At 37.9% G+C, this 21,410-nt stretch overlaps 1 protein-coding gene across 4 annotated transcripts in view; it reads right to left on the reverse strand.

Moving 5' to 3' along the window:
• The window catches only part of G3BP1 (G3BP stress granule assembly factor 1), a 36,050-nt gene that overhangs the window by 7,127 nt on the left and 7,513 nt on the right, over positions 1 to 21,410 (reverse strand). For all 4 annotated transcript variants that reach the window (XM_047092237.1, XM_047092238.1, XM_047092241.1 and 1 more), the window contains 10 exons: positions 17,730 to 17,842; positions 12,361 to 12,442; positions 11,724 to 11,897; positions 9,868 to 9,958; positions 8,362 to 8,455; positions 6,309 to 6,510; positions 4,958 to 5,059; positions 4,218 to 4,329; positions 3,884 to 4,012; positions 3,093 to 3,202 (listed from right to left, as the gene is read on the reverse strand). In XM_047092237.1, coding sequence (XP_046948193.1) covers positions 3,093 to 3,202; positions 3,884 to 4,012; positions 4,218 to 4,329; positions 4,958 to 5,059; positions 6,309 to 6,510; positions 8,362 to 8,455; positions 9,868 to 9,958; positions 11,724 to 11,897; positions 12,361 to 12,442; positions 17,730 to 17,824 — 1,191 coding nt within the window. In that variant the 5' untranslated portion in view covers positions 17,825 to 17,842. The remainder of the gene's footprint in view (positions 1 to 3,092; positions 3,203 to 3,883; positions 4,013 to 4,217; positions 4,330 to 4,957; positions 5,060 to 6,308; positions 6,511 to 8,361; positions 8,456 to 9,867; positions 9,959 to 11,723; positions 11,898 to 12,360; positions 12,443 to 17,729; positions 17,843 to 21,410) is intronic.

The raw sequence follows: 21,410 nt of genomic DNA on the forward strand, positions 1-21,410 counted from the left end.
TTAAAGAGTGCTTATGGGATACCAACTACCAAAGATAAAACCAACAAAGCTATCATAAAGAAGCAGCAACTTACACATCAGCTACATTCTCAGTTTTTATTTCAAGCTCAGAACACATCATTAAATAACATGGAAAGGTGGAGCTAGGCATGCAAACTGGTTCAAAAAAAGGACAATTTAAACAACACAGCAGTGCAAGTAACTCTCATTGTACTTCTATGAACAAAACGTATTTTCCCATAGAATTATATAAATAGAACAATATAAGTAAGAACGGCCAAAAAAAAAAAAATTGCCACCTTCACCATGGATTTGAAGGCTTAGAATAAACCCATATCATCACCTAATGTGGAAAGATGGGGCTACACATACTTCTGCAAAGTACATATACATCTCAAAAACATTATTAATTTCATCTAAATAAAACTGTAACAAAATGCTATTTACCTTAACAAAATTTGGGACAATACTGAAGATAATAAAGAGGACCTTAGTGAAGAATAAAAAGATACATCCACACTAAATCTTGGGCCTTGCTTTTAGCCCAATAGATCTGAAGCAGAAAACAAAGGGTTACTCGAGATTTCAACAAATTCAATTTATGCTCCTCATTGGCACACACTGGTTTTCTAAGTGACTTTTTCTTTTTTTACTTATTTTTGAGAGGGGGGCAGAGGGAGAAAGAGAGGGAGGGAGAGATGGGGAAGGGGCAAAAGGAGAGAGGGAGAATCCCAAGTAGGCTTCCACGCTATCAGCACGGAGCCCAACATGGGGCTTGAACTCTCCATCCATGAGATCATGACCTGAGCTATAAGAGTCGAACGTTTAACAAACTAAGCCACCCAGACACCCCAGTGACATTTTTTTTTAAACAAATACCTAAAAGTACTGACTCTGATAAGAAGTGTTCTATATGCCTCACATTTATTTAATGCTCACAACCACCCTTCAAGGGCTGTCATTACACTACTTTAGAGGCCAGCCAACTAAGGGCCAGGAATGTTCAGGAACTTAATGGGTCACAACATAAAGAGCAATGGAAGGAGGAGGAAATGAAGGGATCCTGACAGGCAAGTAAAAGCTTTGAACCATGAGGCTAAACTACAGCGTGTCAAACACCATGGTCAGTCTTACATAAGCTATTTCTGTACTCATAAAAAATTACTGAAGGGAGTATGGCAGAGGTCTGCCAATACAGTAAGAAGGAGGCAAAAGACAAGCTACACTTGAAGCTCCCAAAGTACACAGGGGTGATGTGAAAGTACACATGAGGAAAGCTACGTAAAGGGTAGGGTGGGGAGGGGAGGCCCCTTTGAGTTGATTTATATTTAAAATTCTGATTAAATACATAAATTTGTATTTGTACATTCATAAATATATTTAACACTAAAATATTTATGTAATGTTTTAATATTCACACTATATTACATCACTTCACACACATGAATTTGATGCACTGTTCCAGGCAATATTCTACATACAATGGGGAAAATAAAACCATACTAAAGTCTAAAAGGTAAGAGAAGTTGGAGAGGTTTTAAAAGGCAGTGACTGAAGACATCTCTGGGTAGTTATCACAAGGGTAGAAGCAATTTGAATGAGAAAAAGGTCTCAGACATACAGCCTCTGAGAAAATTTCCAAAAGTTCTTATGCATAAAGATGCCATGGCTTATCCATGTGCATTCAATGAAACAAACCCCCCTTACCTTGGACAATTAACTAAAAAGCCAGTTATCAGGTCTGACCTCTTTTGACCCACTGGGAGTATCCTACCCTCTAAGGATGAATTCAAGGCTGCACCACAAAGGTGCACTGGACCTTTTGCATGCTGAATTATGGATTTCTGCACAAGACCTCTGGGACATTTCTAGGTTCAGTATTCTGTGCCTATGCTAAGAAAAGCCACTGTTCTCTCCTTACTTCTAAGTGTTTTTGCAGGAGATGCATCATAAAAATACTGGTGAAATAGTTTGAAAGATTAAATACATATTTGCAGATTAAGGCTCACTTAATGTTATGACCACAACAGTAAACTGGACAGTATAACAATCAACATTCTGAAGAACATCAGAAGTTCTACAGAACCTCTGGAAAATAATGACCTACAAGATTTTTATTACATGGTTAAGACAATGTGTAGTTTTAATCTGCAGAGACTGAAAGATGAGTTGTTGTGGGCAACTTTTGATGCAAATGCTTTGTAGACAAGACAGGTGATGACTGCGCATCATGTATTACAAGCCATTAATTTTTATGCTTTACAATAATGGGAGGCCTGGGTGGCTCAGTCAGATAAGTGTCCGACTCTTGACTTAGGCTCAGGTCATGATCTCTCAGGGTTCATGGCTTCGAGCTCTGCGCTGACACCAGGTACCCTGCTTGGGATGCTCTCTCCCCCTTTCTCTCTGCCCCTCTCCCTCCGGCGCTCTCTCAAACTTAAAATGATTAACTTTATGTTATATGAATTTCACCTCAATTTTTTTTTAAGTGAGATTTTTTTAAATCCCACACCCATCACAATAAATTAACAGTATTTATACTTTTGTTCTCTACTACTATTACAGAAAGTGTTTTGTGCTAATGAAAGATGTGGAGGAAGGGAAGGGTTTCTTAAGAACCACACAGTAGTAAGATTCCAAATCTACCAAATCCCTCTATATTATTAGAAAGTACCTGTAGGAAGAAGTACTGTTAATAAAATTGGTCCAGGCTGGGTGACTCCGAACCTACACACCTGCCCCGGGAAAATTGGCTCTTAAGTTATCTTAGTTAAAAGCAACACTGTATTTCATCTCCTAAACCAAAAATCACCAAGGAAAGAAATCTGCATAAATTTCAGTGCACTGGTAACTATTAGTTATCTCATTCTCATCATTCGACTCAAAAATAAAGTTATTTAGACAGAAGTTTTGTTACTCTCAACTCCCAGGCAAGTCTTTTAACAATAATGGCCCATCACAATGGAACATACTACCAAAACATGTTGGAATAAATTGTACTTTCCATGTAAGAGATATTTGTAAAACGAATATATTCAAAGATCCAAGTTATACTTATAAAAAAAAAAAAAAAAGGATGAAAAACTGCTTACCCTGTTGCTAAGGACCTTCTGAACAGGCTCAGAATCATCAAACACAACAAAACCAAAATTGGGTAATTTCCCGCCACTGTTAATGCGTAGCTCCACCACATTCCCATAACCTGCAAAGGAAACAAAGACTCTCAAGTAGCATCTTAGAACATTTCCTTTAAATATTATACACACACTAATCAATGACAGCCGCTAGTCAACATGGGGCTACAGACCGCTTGTAATGTGGCTAGTCCAAAATAAGAAGTGCCGTAAGTGTAACACACACTGGACTTCAAAGACTTAATACGGAAAAATGTAAAACAGCTCTTATTTTTACACGTTGCAATGATGTTTTTGACACACTGGGTTAAATCAAATATTAAAATTAAATTATCCAGTTTCTTTTTACCTTTTAAAATGTAACCAGTAAAAAAAATTAATTAAATAAAATAACCACTAGAAAACTTAAAATTACATATGTAATTCACTTAGATGAATGAATCTAGTGTTTAAATCTCAACAGATAGATGTATTAGGTAAATCTAGCACTTAAAACTCAGGAACTTAGGGGCACCTGGGTGGCTCAGTCGGTTGGGCATCCAACTTCAGCTCAGGTCATGATCTCGCGATCCGTGAGTTCGAGCCCCGCGTCAGGCTCTGTGCTGACAGCTCAGAGCCTGGAGCCTGTTTCGGATTCTGTGTCTCCCTCTCTCTCTGACCTTCCCCCATTCATGCTCTGTCTCTCTCTGTCTCAAAAATGAATAAACGTTAAAAAAAAAAAATTTTTTTTTAAAAACTCAGGAACTTACTTTGAAAAAAATCTTTAAGTTCCGATTTATCCACTTCATGTGGCAGATTGCCAATGAAAAGTTGGTGACTATCAGGGTGTCTCACAATTCTTCGGGGTTCAACGTCACCTTGCTCACCAGCCTCACGGACTTAAGAAAACAAAAAACAGCAGCAATGAAAGAGAAAGACATTTTCAGTGGCTATTTCAATGATTTTTTTCTCCACCCCCAAACACAGGTAATTCCATCAGCCCCATAATTTATTTTTAAAGTAGAAAATATCAACCACCCCTAAAGAACAAGCTCTCACCTCAAAATCCCCCAAACCAGAGAAGTCACCCTTCTGAGCTCTTACTTGGTCTAGGTCCCCTCTGGGGAGGAATATTTATTCGTTGTTCTCGCACTCTTTGATCCCTCTGAGGCCTCTGCGGTGGAATCTGAGATTCAGGCTTAGACTCCGGACGAGGCTGAAAAAAATTGTAAGTTAACCTCTGTGTAAAAAGAAAGCAAGCTTACCTTTTTTCCTGTAAAGTTTCTTAGCTAACAATAAGGTTTAAAGAGAAAATGACAGGGGTGCCTGGGTGGCTGAGTCGGTTAAGCGTCCGACTCTTGGTTTCAGGTCATGATCTCACGGCTTTGTGGGTTTGAGCCCCACATTGGGCTCTGTGCTGGCAATGTGGAGCCTGCTTGAGATTCTCTCTCTCACCCTCTCTCTCTGCCTCTCCCCAACTTGTACTATCTCTGTCTCTCTCAAAATAAACTTTCAGCGTCCAACTTTGGCTCAGATCATGATCTCGCAGTTCGTGAGTTCAAGCCCTGCATCGGGCTCTGTGCTGACAGCTCAGAGCCTGGGCCTACTTCAGATTCTGTGTCTCCCTCTCTTTCTCTCTTGAAACTAATTAAACATTAAAAAAAAAAATTGTTTTAATAAAAATAAAAATAAAAACTGACAACTCTCCAAAAAAGGAAATTATTAAAAACCACCCTGTACTCTTCTCTGCTCTGTGTACCAGTTCCCACATTCTCCAAACCTATGTGAACCACATTACAGGAAATACAAGCAAATGTGCCCAATATACAAGCTTAGAAACCCACCTGCGAAGCTGGTACTTTAACAACGTGAGGTGGTATCCCAGTAACCGGAACAGCTCCACTGGGTGGAAGGTTCTTACTGGTCACAGATGCCCAAGAAAATGTCTAAGAGAATAACATTACTTGATTACCCCTTTCAAAATAATATAAAAGCTATTAGTCCTTAATTTCTTGTACATAATATATGCGTCACATTTTCATACTAGGTAGGATGTTGTTCGTTAAGTATCTTGAGATTCCTTTTCTTCCCCTACTTACAAATTTAGTTTTAAAATCCCCTAGGACTAGTCATCAAGTATCAGCAAAGTAAGAAAAGGTTTAAGGTCTAAGAAGCTACTTTCACTCAATTTCAGGTTTGTGAATCAAAGAAAATTCTCTCTCCTTCAAAACCAGCTTCCTTCTAGGATTCTCCCAATTAATGGTACAAACATCAACCCTGTTACATCAACTTTAGAATTCCCTTGAACACCTTTTCAATCCGTATCAAACTTCCCAATTCTTACTATTTACGGCTTAACTACCTTCACTGCCACAACCTTAATCCCAGGTGTCAAGATTTCTCTCCAGGGCTACAATAGCAGTCACCTAACTAGTCATTCCTTCTCAATCCAGCCAACCTACTTTTCTCCCTGCAAGCTCAAGTCATTTCCTACTCACCTAATCACTGCCCTCTAGAGAGAGACCAAGAACCCTACCTGTTTTACCAATATCTCCCACACCCAAAACAATGACCAGCAGAGATGCTTGAACTATTAAATAAATGATATAAGAAAGAACCTTAAGAATCCTGACCCCATAAATACAGCACAAAACATTCCTTCACAGAACACCAAATGTAAATGTTCTGTGATCCCAGTTCACATCACCCTGAAATGGCTCAGGAGTAACAGAAAAGCTTTGAACTTTGAAATCAAGTATTCTAATTAGAAAAGTAGCTGTAGTTTGGCAATTTGTTTCTACTTCTACTGTAAAGTTATCCTCAATTAGAGTCAGAAAAAAAGCAGGAAAAAGTCTGTTGTGCCATGATATATTTTTAAAAGGTACATTATCACTTGTTTTTAACAAGCATTATTTTGAAACAAAATATTTAAAAAATGTGAGGTTGTTGATATGGTGACAAAAGAGCACCTGAAATTTCTGGTCTAAAAGTATTCAAGTTTCCTTGGGTGGAGAGGAGAATTACTTTCAGAAAACAATATGCGTCTTAATTCCTATCTGAGGTATGGCTCATTAGGTAGTAAGTTTCCCTGAACAAATGAAAACATACCCATAAAGTCCACCAAACAGTACTATAAAGGAAGAGAGGTTTTTAAAAATCACCTAGAAACAGGAAGAAGGAAGACATACTACATACCCTCAGGTCTTCCTGTACTGTCTGTGCTATGTCTGCAGGTGCTGGGGAAGAACTCTTCTGGGCATCCTCAGGAGCAGCTTCTTCCAACACTGGCTCAGACTTTTCCTCTTGGATTTCAGAAACAGGTTCTTGTTCCGGTTCTGGTTCAGGATCAGGCTCTGGTTCAGCAACAGGTTCCTCTAAATGTTCTTCCAAATCATTGCTTTGGAAAATTTGAGAAACATCATTCTGCCTCCACTGATTTAGCAAGAAACTCCCAAGTATTTATTAACTATAGAGACCTGAACCAAAAAATAGCTCCCTGTCTCCAAAAAAAGATCTGAGTATTAAAACAAGACAACTCCTTAGAAAAGCATTCAATGAGCAAATCAGATTTGCTAAATTCTCCTAAGCAAATACATCAAAAACAGATCAAAATGAACCAAATCGTGGTTTCTGTTACAATCCTGAAACTATCACAATTCACTTAGCTAACCACACATACAAAAAGACTAACAGCTTGTGGGGAAGGGGAAAAGAGTTGTTCAAAGGTTACAGTTTTACTTTTGCAAGATGAAAAGTTCTAGAGACCTGTTGTACAAATATTTGCATATAGTTAACATTACTACTCTGGGGCGGCGCCTGGGTGGCTCAGTCAGTTAAGCGTCCCACTCTTGATTTCAGCTCAGGTCATGATCTCATGGCTTTGTGGGTTTGAGCCCGGCATGGGGCTCCGTGTTCAGAGTGGAGCCTGCTTGGGATTCATTCTCATTCTCTCTCTCTCTCTCTCTCTCTCTCTCTGTCCCTACCTGGCTTGCACTGTCAAAACAAACAAACTTTAAAAAGGAAAAAACAAATATTACTACACAGTGCACTTAAAAATGGTTAACAACGTAAAATTTGTATTACACGGTTTTTAACATAAAAAAAACCTCTCAGAACTTTAAAAAAAAAAAAATCACACCAGTAATTCTCGAGAAAGAAGTTATGATTCAGAAGACTTCTTCTTAAACCTTCCAGAAAAATCACAAGGAATGTATGTTAATGCTGCAAATGATTTCCCCCTGAAATTCTAATTTGGCAGGTTTGTGGTGGGACAACAGATCTTTTTCAACTTGCAGCCCAGGTGAGTAATGTGGTTAGTTTGTCACCACACCTGGAGAAACACGAAAACATCCTTTAAGCACTAAGTACTAAGAGTTTCATATCAGATGACAAGTAAATATTTCTATTCCTATCATATTTCTGTTCCGTTGCAGATTAAAAAAAAGTTTAAGATATAGTCACACATTTAGTGTCTGAGTTAATGAAATTATTTAATTCATGTCTGAATTTCTATCAATTTATGCTTGATCTCTAAATAAGTCCTTGAATATATTTATTCTCCACAAAGCACTTAATGCAATGCCTTGATGTGTTAAATACTTGATAAGAAATCCCCCAAATCAGGGGCACCTGTCTCAGTTGGTAAAGCATGAGATTCCTGACAGAGGTTGTGAGTTCCAGCCCCATGATGGGTATGGAGATTTACTTAAAAATAAAATCTTTGAGGGGCACCTGGGTGGCTCAGTTAGTTAAACGTCCAACTTGACTTCAACTCAGGTCATGATCTCAGGGTTCCTGGGTTCAAGCCCCACATTGGGCTCTGTGCGGACAGCATGGAACCTGCTTGGGATTCTCTCCCTCTCTCTCTGCACCCTGACCCCTGAGCTTATGCTCTCTCTCTCCCTCTCAAAAAATAAATAAATAAATAAATAAACATTTTAAAAAAATAAAATAAAATCTTGGAGGAAAAAAATAATCCCAAAATCTATTTTTCACTTATGGCCAAGAAAAAAATGAAACCAAAAAGCAACTGATGGATACTATTTAAGTAAGTTCTCATTGTGCAATAGGAATTAAAACAAGTTATAACATTTTTGTTAGCTCAGAGATACCAAAAGCAAAACCTTTCTTTTAGGAAATTAGTTATTTTCAGAGATAATTCTGAGAATATACGACTGCCCTCCAACAAAGGGAAAGACTAGACAACCCAAATTCTCATGCAGCTCTGGACAGATAAAGTTTTTCTTACCTGACAGTCTGATCATAGAAAGTTCCAGATTCATCAGGTACTACCTCAGGTGTCTGCTGTCTTTCTTCAGGTTCCTCTACCTCTTCCTCAGATTCTAAATGAGTAAAGAAACTTAAAGTAATTTGTGCTTAATTCTCAAATACAACTGACCCTTAAACAAGACAGGTTTCAACTGTGTGGGTCCACTTATATGTAGATTTTTCACATTAAATACAGTACAGTACTGTAAATGAATTTTCTCTTCCTTATGATTTTAATAACATTTCCTTTTCTCTAGCTTACTTTAAGAATACAGCACATAATACATTTAACATACAAAATACATGTTAATCGACTTATGTTATCAGTAGTTTCCAGTCAACAGTAGGCTATTAGTAGTTAACAAGTTTATAGAGAGTCTAAAGTTCTATGCAGATTTTTGACTGGGGGGGGGGGGTTAGCACCCCAACACTCATATTGTTCAAAGGTCAACATTATACTCATTTTTACAGTGTTCATCACCATCAAAAAAGTAGTGAGTGGGGGGATGAGTTAAATAGGTGATGGGGATTAAGGGGTACACTTGTACTGAGCACCTAACGTTATATGGAAGTGTGGAATCACTACAGTGTACACATGAAATTAATATTACACTGCATGTTAACTGGAATTTAAATAAAAACTTTAAGAGAAAAAAATGAAATAAAAACATATATATAGAAAGTAAATAAAACACAGAAATTTGGTAAAATCACAGGAAAAGCTGTAAGGACAGAATTAAGGCTAATGTAGTGGCTGGGTTAAGAATAAGAACATGGAATCTGAGGTCATTTTGAGGCCCATAATCCAATGCAGGCTCTACCACGTAACTAGCTATATACAACATCAGGCAAATTACTGCTCTGTGTCTCAGTGGCCTCATCTATAAAATGAGAACAGTACTTAAAGTACTTATCTATAAGGCAGTCGTATTATACAATAAATATACAGTACTTAAAATTTTATTTCAGCCATATAAGAAGTACTGATGTACTAATTATTATTAGTGTTTAGAGACCATTCTTCAGGTGTCTCTCATGTTTCTTCTGCACATCTTACAACTAAGGCAATGGCTACCTTTTGCTCCAGACTATCCTTTAGAAATATTTATACAGCAGCCTCAGAAAAGCGTCTCCCTCCAGAGCAAAGGGTAGGCACTTACTCCCTACTGTAAAAGATTTTGATCCTTGAACTTAAGGTTCTACTCTTGCAATGCACCCTGCTACAATGCAGGTGTCGTGCAGTTCATGAGATCTACCATTGTTGCAGTGAGTAATTACCTACTACTGACTTTGGAGTTTTAGGTCTTCCGTGAAGCAGGTTGACCTGTTAGATTCGAGTAGGTTAAAAACTCAGACATTCCCCTGTCTTGACAATTAGAAGTTATTAATAAAGAATACAGAGTATAATAAACACACTCAAGAAAACCATACTCTCTTCAGGTCAACCTGATGCCATCAAAAAAAAAAATTTAGACAAGTAACTTACCCTCCTGAGGCTCAGTGACAAAGCCACCAAAAACCTCATCTTGGTATCTGAAGATATCATTGTGAACGTAGAACTTATTTGCAACAGAGCCCTGCAATGCCAACAAAAACTTTTCATTTATTCAGATTTTCACCAAAAGCCCAATCACCCTACACCAATGGTTCTCTACTAAGAGCAATATTGCACCACCCAGACACATCTGGCAATGTCTGAAGATACTTCAGTTTTCACATGGGAGAGCGCAACTGAAAGCTATTGCTTGAGTAGAGGGCAGGGATGCTGCTGAACATCCTACAATGCACAGAACGGCCAGCCACAATGAAGAATTATCTGGTCCAAAATGTTACTAACACCGAGAATGAAAAACCCTGCTCTGCATTATAGCCATTAAAAACTACACTCAAATATATTGCTCCCTTAAAATACCCCCAGATGGACAGCCAAATACTGGTAAAGTACGTAACATGTCACCACCTCAAATCTGAACAGTAACTACTTTTACCAACTGCAGCACGTACTTAAAATTCCTTAAATCTGTATCCAAGAATATTGATATAAACACTCAACAGTGCTACAGCTGAAAAGGTCTGCCTAGAAGACCACACCAGAGTATAAATCCAACTATGTCGTTAACTATTCAAGCTCCAACACTGTCTCTTCATCTACATTTAAAAAAAAGAGGGGGAGGGGGGATATCACATCTCCTATCTACGTAGGAGCTTTGGATATTAAATGAGACAGTTCATATAACAATGCATTATATAAGGTAACGTTAGATTCTTCCTCTTTAATAGGAAAAGGAAATTTAAGCAAACTTAAAATAATTCTTAATCATATCCCATATGACTCTGTATAGTTAGAAATTCATCAAGTTTTATACTACAGATAATCTAAGCCATCCTCTAAAACTCATGACTAAAATGAAACACGTTAATTTCTCAAAAAGACAACTGAGTTATTATTCAAACAGTAAGATGACAGGGGTTTTAGATTCATTATTTCTGAACAGAAAATTATCTTTTATTCATTCATTCATTCATTCATTCATTCATTCATTTATTTATGGGGGAGAGAGAGAGAGAAAGAGAGAATATTCCAAGCAGCCTCCACACTGAACGTGGAAGCCCAACACAGGGCTCAAACCCACGAACCATGAGATCATGACCTAAGCCAAAATCAAGAGTCGGAACTTAACCAACTGAGCTACCCAGGCTCCCTGAACAGAAAACTATCTTAAGGGTAATGCTAAAGAAAACATCTAATCAGCAGGTCCCTATTGAGCCACTTCCACATGCGTATGCAGATAGGCTTCCTGACTTTGTTCAATGTGCACCAGTCAGGAAGACAGTACAAGTGCAAACTCTTCAACATAAACCCGTGGCTCCTTTCATGATAAGCAGGAAAAGAAACAGGGCTCCCTGAAGAAACAGCAGATTCTAGAACTGGGGCTGGGGCTGGGGCTAGGACTAGGGCTGGAGCAAGGAGAGTATCAAATGAGCCTGAAACATCTTGTGCCACAAAAGTTATAAAGTGCCCCCCTGCCAAAAACAAACAAATAGATAATGGTACTGTAGTTAAGAAAGAGTATTCCTTACGCTTAGGAAAAATGCTCACTGAAGTATCTGAGGATGACTAGGCATGATGTCTCCAACCTACTTATAAATGGTTTTGAATTAAAATGACAGGTAAATAGAAAAAGCATTACTAATGTACAGGCAAGTGTTGGCAATGGCTCTAGGTAAGGAGTATGTATGAGGTATTGTACTATTATTACAACTTTTCTGTAAGCTTGAAATTTCAAAATAAATACTTTCTAAAAAGATTTGTACAACCTTTCGTGGTTTGTTTCTTCATACCTCAGGAGCAAGGACAAATGTCTGCATGAATCTCCTCAAAGCCTGGTTGTTATTGGAGAGCAACCCCATCACCTGGACCACCACCCCATCATTCAGAGTGGCATGAGCATCAACATGGCGAATCTTAGTGTGGCAATTGGTAAAGTTTTGTGACATGACTTTCCTATGGATTTCCTAAAGAATCAAGGGAAGAGTTAATGACTTAAAATTTACAATCTCCAACAAAAACAAGTTTTTAATACAACACAAGTAGAGATAATCTGCATGTTTAAATTACAAACTACACAGACCCTAATTTGCCTTAGAACAGGATATCCCCAGTGACCGCCTTGAGCTTTTTAAAACTGTCCTGAATTGACATACCTAAAAAAGGTTTACAGTAAATGAGAATGATCCCTGTGCTAAAACCAATTACCTCCTAACAGAAAATTTTCAGAACAAATTATTCAAAATAAGGAAATCTGACACCCTAAGCTTTTCAATGGCTTTACCAAATAGATACTGAACACCAAAACTGCTAAAAAGAAATTGAAAAACTTCGTCTTTAAATATCAGCAAATCTGTTACGTATGTACCTGCCTCAATATGGGTTATTTTCTAGCTGTGTAACAGCCTACACAAAGCTTGGGATGCTTACTTTCTGTCCATAAACCGCATCTGCTGGCTTTCCATTTGAATCCAATCCCCCGTGGACATAAGAAGAGTTCTTTCCATAAAATCTGTAAAACAGAGAGATAATTGACTTGTCAGGTGCAAGCATCCTAAGCCTTGATATTTATTTTTCATGTTTGGTATCTATTTGCCTCACTGGCAGAATCTTGGAAACAAGGTGTTTTTCTTTTCCATTTTTGTATACAATCATAGATCTACTCCCTACATGTCACTCAACATTTGCTGAATAGAAATAGATTTGGTCAATGAGGCAGAACACTTTACAAGTCATAAGCTCCAGATTTCAGAGTAGGATGATTGTGTTGGGAAAGATCTTGTAGTTCATGTCAGGAAGGCTACTTAGAATAAAACAAGTTCCTGTTTTCACTCAAGAAGAAAACAGGCAGCTTTAATACAGATGAGGACATCTACACTATCCCGTAAGCTTACAAAGTCTAAACCTTTTATATCTGAGAATGCATGTGAGGGGATTCCATTAAAAAATCAGTAATTTAGGGGCGCCTGGGTGGCGCAGTCGGTTAAGCGTCCGACTTCAGCCAGGTCACGATCTCGCGGTCCGTGAGTTCGAGCCCCGCGTCGGGCTCTGGGCTGATGGCTCAGAGCCTGGAGCCTGTTTCCGATTCTGTGTCTCCCTCTCTCTCTGCCCTTCCCCCGTTCATGCTCTGTCTCTCTCTGTCCCAAAAATAAATAAACGTTGAAAAAAAAAAAAAATCAGTAATTTAACAACAAAAACAAAACCAATAACTCCTGCAGGTGAGGTTTAAGAGTAATTTTTAACAATTCTTGCTGATGCATTAAGAGCTTCAGACTTTAATTCCCCATAGCTTGAATTCACTTATATCCTCAATTGCTTTGTTTTTTCATTGTAACACTGGATCAGGGGGAAAAAAAAAATACTGGATCAGGAAAGCCAGATGCAGACACAAAGATACCCCAAAAAGTGCCCCAACCCAGAAATAACTGCTATTAGAATTTCTTGATAACTGGGGCGCCTGGGTGGCTCAGTCAGTTGAGCATCGGACTCTTGATTTCGGCTCAGATCATGATCTCACGGTTCATGGGTTTGAGCCCCACATCTGCACGGATAGTCTAGGGCTTCCTTGGGATTTCTCTCTCTCTGCCCTTCCCCTGCTCACTCACATCTTCTTTCTCAAAATAAATAAACTTAAAAAAAAAAAAAAAGAATTTCAGGGCGCCTGGGTGGCTCAGTCAGTTAAGCATCTGACTCTTGATCTCTGCTCAGGTCAGATCTCACAATTCTTGCGTTTGAGCCCCCATCGGGCTCTGCACTGATGGTACCAAGCCTGCTTGGGATTCTGTCTGTCTTTCTCTGCCCCTCCCCTGCTTGTGCTTTCTCTCTCAAAATTAATAAATATTAAAAAAATTTTTTTCAAATGAAAAAGAATTTCTTGCTACCTATACTACCTACGATATGCAATTTGTCACAAATGAACCCATACATATCATTCTACATCCTGATTCTGTCCCTCTCTGGCCCCTCAAATAGGACAGTTTGGGGCCCACAGGTACCCTAAGTCTACCCTGCAAATTTTAAAGTTATTAAAAGGCTACACATCTGCCAGTGCATCAGTTCAATGCTGGCTAATCCACTTTTCATTACAGGTAAACATCAGAGATATCAGAGTTTGGTTCCAGATCAGTGCAATAAAGAGAACATTGCAATAAATGGAGTCAAATAGGCTTTTTGGTTTTCCAGTACATATAAAAATTATGTTTACACTACACCTTTGTCTATTAAACGTGCAACAGTATTTCTACTACAATGTAAGCAATGCAAGCAATGTACATACCTTAATTAAAAAACACTTTGTTGCTTAAAAAAAAAAAAATGCTAACCGTCATCTGCACTTTCAGGGAGTCCTAATCTGTCTATTGGTGGAGGGTCTTGCCTCGATGGATGGCTGCTGACCAGGGTGGTGGTTGCAGAAAACTGGGGTGGCTGTGCCAATTTCTTCAAGTTAAGACAACAATGAAGTTTCTTCCACCAATTAACTTTTCCTTTCACTAAGGATTTTCTGTAGTGTGTGATACTGTTTGACAGCATTTTACCCACAGCGGAACTACTTTCGAAATTGGAGTCAATCCTCTCAAATCCTGAGAGCCACTGCTTCATCAACTCAAGTCTATGTAATATTCTTTTTTGTTGTTACTCCCAACAATCTTCACAGCATCTTCAGCAGTAGATTCCATCTTAAAAAAAAAAACACTTCTGGGGCACCTGGGTGGCTCAGTCAGTTAAGCGTCCGACTTCAGCTCAGGTCATGATCTCACAGCTGGTGAGTTCAAGCCCCACATCGGGCTCTGTGCTGACAGCTCGGAACCTGGAGCCTGCTTCGGATTCTGTGTCTCCTCCTCTCTCTGCCCGCCCCCCCCCCCATGCTCATGCTCTATCTCTCAATAATGAATAAACATAAAAGAAATTTTTTAATTAAAACATTTTAAAAAACACTATCTTTGCTCATCTTTAAGAAGCAACTCCTTATCTGTTAACATTTTATCATGAGACTGCAGCAACTCAGTCACATCTTCAGCCTCCACTTCTAATTCTAGTTCTCTTTGTATTTCCACCACACCTGCAGTGACTTCCTCCTCTGAAGTCCTGAACCCCTCAAAGTCATCCACGAGGGCTGGGATCTCCTTCTCAACTCCTGTTCACCTTGATATTTTGACATCTTCCCATGAATCACGTCCAATATAAAGCTGTTTCATCTCCACTGAAAATCTATTATTGTCAGTGTAGCCACCTTCACCACCTACCTTATCTAGATTTTCTGGATGGCTTGCTGCAGCTTCTACATCAGCACTTGCTGCTTCACCTTGTACTTTGATGTTACGGAAACAGCTTCTTTCCTGAAACCTCATCAACTGACTTGTACTAGCTTCAAACTCTTCTTCTGTGGTTTCCTCACCTCTCTCAGCTTTCATAGAATTGAAGAGTTAGGTCCTTACTCTGATCAGGCTTTGGATTAAAGGAATGTTGTGGCTTATTTGACCTTCCATCCCACTACTCAAAGTTCCTCATATCCACAATAAGGCTGCTCTGCTTTCTTATCATGCATGTGTTCACTGGAGTAGCACTTTTCATTTCAAAACGTTTCCTTTTTACTCACAATTTAGCTAATAGGCCAAGAGGCCTAGCTTTTGGCCTATCTCAGCTTTCAACATTCCCTACCAAGCTACTTACGGCTTTTGATGTGAAGGGACAGACAAGTGACTCTTCCTTCCACTTAATACCTAATTAAAGCCATTGTAGGGTTAAGTTAACTGGCCTAATTTGAATACCACTAAGTCTCAGAGAATAGAAGGCCCAAAAAGAGGAAGAGAGATGGGGAACGAGTCAGTGTAAGAGTCAGAAGACATACAGCATTTATTGAACATTAAGTTCATGGTCTTACATGCGTAGGCATATGCCATAAAACAATTATAATAGTACCAACAAAGGTCACTGATCACAGATTACCATTAAAAAATATAATAATGAAAAAGTTTGAAATATTGTGAGAATTAGCAAAATGTTGACAAAGACACAAAATGAGCAAATACTGGAAAAATGGCACCAATAAACTTGCTAGACTGAAGATTGCCACAAACTTATAACTGCCAAAAAACACAGTATTTGCAAAGCACCATAAAGTGAAACACAATAAAATGAGATACGCTTGTATGTATGTTGTACTTCGAGATAAAATGTGAAAAAAAAAAAGGTCTTGAGTCAATAAATGTATCGACAAGGACTATATTAATTTCACTTAGTTCTCCTAAGTTTTATGTATTAATTTGAGAGAGTGAGAGCAAGCAAGAGCAGGGGAGAGGCAGACAGGGAGAGCAAAAAATCCCAAACAGGCTCCCCGCTGACACTGATGAACTGTGAGATCATGACCTGAGCTGAAATCAAGAGTAGGATGCTTAACTGACTGAGCCACCCAGGCACCCCTTGCTCCTTTTCAAAGTCCAGTTACCTAATCTCTGAGGACATAGAAACAAATTTTGACATAAAACACAAAAAGAAAAAAGGGAAAAAAAACATGTGAAAACCTGTTCAATCACTTAAGTCATGTCAACACCAGATTTGTTTTTAATTTTCTATTTATTTTTGAGAGAGAGAAACAGAGAGAGAGAGAGAGAGAGAGAGAGAGAGAGAATGAATGAGGGGGGAGGGGCAGAGAGGGGAGATACACAATCTGTGAAGCAGGCTCCAGGCTCTGAGTTGTCAGCACAGGGCCTGACGCTGGCCTGGAACTCATGAACCACAAGATCATGACCTGAGCCAAAGGTGCTTAACCGAATGAGCCACCCAGGCACCCCAACACCAGCAAATTTTTAACAGCTTACATCCTTACCTGCAAAATAAAGTTAACTACCTAATAATGTCTTACTAAAAGGTTTTAGTAAAGATCAATAGGAAACAGGTGAAAGCAGAAAATTGTAAATTCTCAAAAATATATATATTTTCCATTTTCACAACAAGGACTCAAATTTATAAATCTTCTTTTTCACCCAATAAGGACGTGATATCCAATATGCAAGCTGGTCAAAGTAACGAGGGAAATAGTCTGGTCCAGCAAACACACATTTTGGCATCTCTAAGAAATTATTCTAACAAGTCTATAAATCAACCTGTATATTTATAGCTTTGTATAATGCTGGACTGTTTGTAAGAAGAAATAATGGAAGCAACCAACAAATTCACCACCGGGGATTAAAAGATGCTATATATCTCTATAAAATAAAAAATACGTGAATACTAAAATTAATATGATACATGTACTACCCTTATGAGATGACCCCAAATTATCAAGTGAAAAAACTAAAAGACAGTATGTTAAAAATGTTTGCATATACAAAGAAAAATTGTAAACATGGTTTTACTAGAGCTTTTTGTGTTTATTTCATAAACTGTTAATTTACAAGCCTATACCACATTTCCAAGTTACCCTAATTTTTAAAAGCACATGGACACAAAAATGTTACTGTAGGAATAGTCTTCAATACATTCTTACAAAATATTCATGATTCACCAAAAAACACCATAAAAAACAGAAACAAAAGCATAAATACCATATTTTTACATTTTCAGCCATGATTTTTCTGATAATGTGTAAGTTTAGGTGACTTAGTCTAATTTCTTTATACTTGTATATTCTACTTAAAAATTTAATTTTAATAGCCATCATTTATTGGCTCTTATGTACAAAGCACATATATGCAACAAGTCTACAAAGTGCATGACAAGAGACTCTGAAGGATAAGTAGCTACATACTAAAAAACATTAGATCATGCATGGTTAAAAAAAAAAAAAAAAAAAGTTTTACCTGTGTAGCATGTCTGGGGCCTGGTTCAGCAGCGTGTAATACTGCCTCACAAATTCCCGCCCGACCAGCAGGGGACTAGGCTTCTCCATAACCATTGCTTTGGTCAATTCAACCTGGAAAAAAATGTTGAAGATGTTCAACTTGAAAGATCAAGTACACAGGGGAAAAATGGCAGGGGAAAAAACTGAATTATTTAGCTAAAACCAACTCAAAGACAAGACACTTTAGCAATTCTTGGTTTTAAAAAATAAGCATAAGAATAAAACCCCCACAGACCAGGTTAGATTTTTATTCAAGTTTATTGTAATCTGATGAATTCATTATTATTCTCAAAAATTAATTTCTTTAAAATGATTATAAGAACTTCAAAGGTACATATTTCCAGCATGTACCTTATCATAATTTCTCTGAATTTTTTTTAATGTTTATTTTTGATGTTTTGAGAGAGAGACAAAGTGCAAGTGGGGTAGAGGCAGAGAGAGGGAGACACAGAATCCGAAGCAGGCTCCAGGCTCTGAGTTGTCAGAGCCTGACGAATTAATGTTTATTTCTGAGAGAGAGACAGACAGAGTGTGAGCAGAGGAGGGGCAGTGAGACAGGGAGACCTAGAACTCAAACTGGGCTCCAGGCTCCGCGCGGTAAGCACAGAGCCCGACGAAGGGCTCGAACTCATGAACTGTGAGATCATGACCTGAGCCAAAGTCGGACCCTTAACCGACTGAGCCACCCAGGCACCCCTCTCTAAATTTCTAAACCCAATTAAGAGTGTTCCACTACTAAGATTACAAGCACATTCTTATTTGTTGCAATACTAGATTCAAGGGTGATAAATATAGCTCTGACATACAGGAGGCACATGTGATCACATTTTTAGTCAGTATCAGGGAAAACTTCTAATATCTTTAAGAGAAACCATAAAAATCTAAAAATGCTATGCTTAGTTCATTTCTTGATGAAACCAAATACAATCTGAAAAAGGGTGAGCTAACAAAATGGTTTTTTTACTCAAAAAAATTATCTACCACCTCAAAGTCCTCACAATGACAAAGTATCTTTTGAGTATTAAGAAAGGCAGCAAACACTAAGTCCTCAATTATTGTTATTATCAAAATAAAACTTTTTGGGAAAAATATCTGGTAGGAGATAATCCAACTTTTCATTTGAGGAATAAAATCATCCTCAAATTAAACATACAGGCAAACACATATGTACAGATCAAGTACAGTAAAAAAGGCAAGACATTTTATTTCAGTTTTCTCAAAGGACAGGCAAAACAATTTGATTGGTTAATTCCTGAACAATTTGTGGACATATATTTATCTTCATCTAGTGCATCTGCCATTATCCTTTTATCTTAAAAAGTTTGAGAGAGAGAGCGCGTGCGCGCGAGAGCGAGCATGTGCACATGGGCACACGAGCAGGGAAGGGGCAGAGAGAGAATCCCAAGCAGGTTCCAAAGCTGTCTACACAGAGCTGGGCATGGGGCTCGAACTCGCAGAATGTGAGATCATGAACTGAGCCAAAACCTAGAGCCAGACACTCAACTCAGTCACACAGGCACCCCTGCATTATTCTTGAATATCTGCCCAATTTACTACCTGTTTCACTGAAACCTAAGAAATTAGTTCAAGGCCAGTCCACATTTTCCCCAGATTACAGGCACTAGATCAATACAGAATACCTTCCTAGTCATACTGGAGAGTAGTTTACCTGTAGGCATGGTTACTAGAGTATCAGTAAAAAGAATTTGGATACTAGGTCTTAAACAAATATACTTAGACTAAACCAGAATGAGAAATTGCTATATTTTTCCCTGGATCATAGTCAAACAAAAAAAAAAAAAAAGAAAAAAAAAAGAAGATAATTTCAGATGTTCTTACTGATCCTAAATTCTTCAGAACTTCAAAGTTACAGCTGGATGTGAGATCACGTCATATAACTTGTGGTTTTCAAGTTTTAAGATTTCCCATTACTATGGTACTATTACTATGATCTGATGTAAACCAGATCAACTACACTTAAAAAAAATTTTTTTAATGTTTTTATTTCTTTTTGAGACAGAGACAGAGAGGAGAGAGACAGAGTCAGAGAGAGGGAGACACAGAATCCAAAGCAGGCTCCAGGCTCTGAGCTGTCAGCATAGAGCCCAATGCGGGGGCTTGAACTCATGAGCTGTGAGACCATGACCTGAGCTGAAGTCAGATGCTTATCTGACTGAGCCACCCAAGCACCCTTCCACCTGAATTTTTAATGGAAGGGCTTACTCTAGGCAAAGTCAAAAGAGGAAAATATCTTATGATCTGCGTAAGAATGCATATGGAACTCTCATACAAATCACTAAAATAAAGAATAACCCAAGAGAAAAACAGGCAAAGGAAATGGAAGAGCCAATTCTCAGGAAAGTAAATGGGCAAGAAATGATAAACTAAGTAACCAATAAAATGCAAACTAAAACCTATCACTTCTCACAGAAGATCCCCTGAAATATTAAAATATCAGTCAATGTTCAACACTGTCAAGAAGCTGGGAAAAGAGAACCGGCAAAGCTGAAGAAATGCCAACTGCTGCCACCACAGTGGAGAAGTTATCTAATAAAATCAACAATGCTCCAATGAATCCAGCAATCTTTTCTAGACACATACACAAGAGAAACACCCATAGGCACAAGAGATAAAGCGAGAAATTAACTGCCACCCTATTTCTGAAACATAACACAAATAACCTATGCTATCTGTCAAACAGGAAATGGATTAGGGTGCAGTTTATACAGATCATTCAAACACTGTATCTAAGATAATCACATGGGGCACTGACAAGATTGAAAAGCAGTACTATTTATAATTATGCCAGGTTAACTGGAGTGAATTAGGGCTGTCCCTAGGAAACCAAGACATAAAGTCATCCTATTTATAGTGGTCAAAGTCAGCATGAAATAGATCTCAAAAACAATGTTAAAATGAAAAGTCAGTTGCTGAGTATGTACTGTATAATAGCTTTTAAACTTTTAAAAGTGTTTTTAGTATACACAAAACATTAGATATTGTTCATAGTACTTTTCTACTTATGAAAAGCTTTATTAACATTATGCTGTCATATACAGTACACAATAAATACTTTAGTCCTAACTTTGAAGTATTTGTTACTTCCATTGGATCAGATTTTCTTCTTTTAATATTTAAGGCCTAAAAATTAGCCTGATACATGGAGTATCCCAGCAGAAATTCCATTTGGACAAGAAAACCATTCAAATTATTCTGCTTATATGTAAAAATCTTACTATATGTCATCAACTGTGATACTTAGTTTATGTAAACAGATGCTTTTACTTGGTAGAATTAATTTTAAAAATACACCCATAGGAGCATAACTGATTATCTAATTTATGCTTTAAACTATAGTTTGACTGCAAATGAGGTACTTTGGAATAACTTCATCACCTATGATAACTCTTACTCCAATCTACCCTTTTGGTTTCCTTCATCTGTTTTTGTTTTTATCATGATTTGTATTCTGCAGCTATTTCCAGTTTTTTTCTTCCAAGATTTAATTTAAATTCAAGTTAGTTAACATATAGTGTAGTATTAGTTTCAGAAGTGTATTTTCATGATTCATCACTTACATAACACCCAGTACTCATCCCAACAAGTGCCCTCCTTAATGCCCATCACCCATTTAGACCAT

The sequence above is a fragment of the Lynx rufus genome, unplaced genomic scaffold (assembly GCF_022079265.1).
Source record: "Lynx rufus isolate CCGP_SWC_20201006 ecotype Redwood Valley unplaced genomic scaffold, mLynRuf1.p SCAF_1, whole genome shotgun sequence".
Taxonomy (NCBI): Eukaryota; Metazoa; Chordata; class Mammalia; order Carnivora; family Felidae; genus Lynx; species Lynx rufus.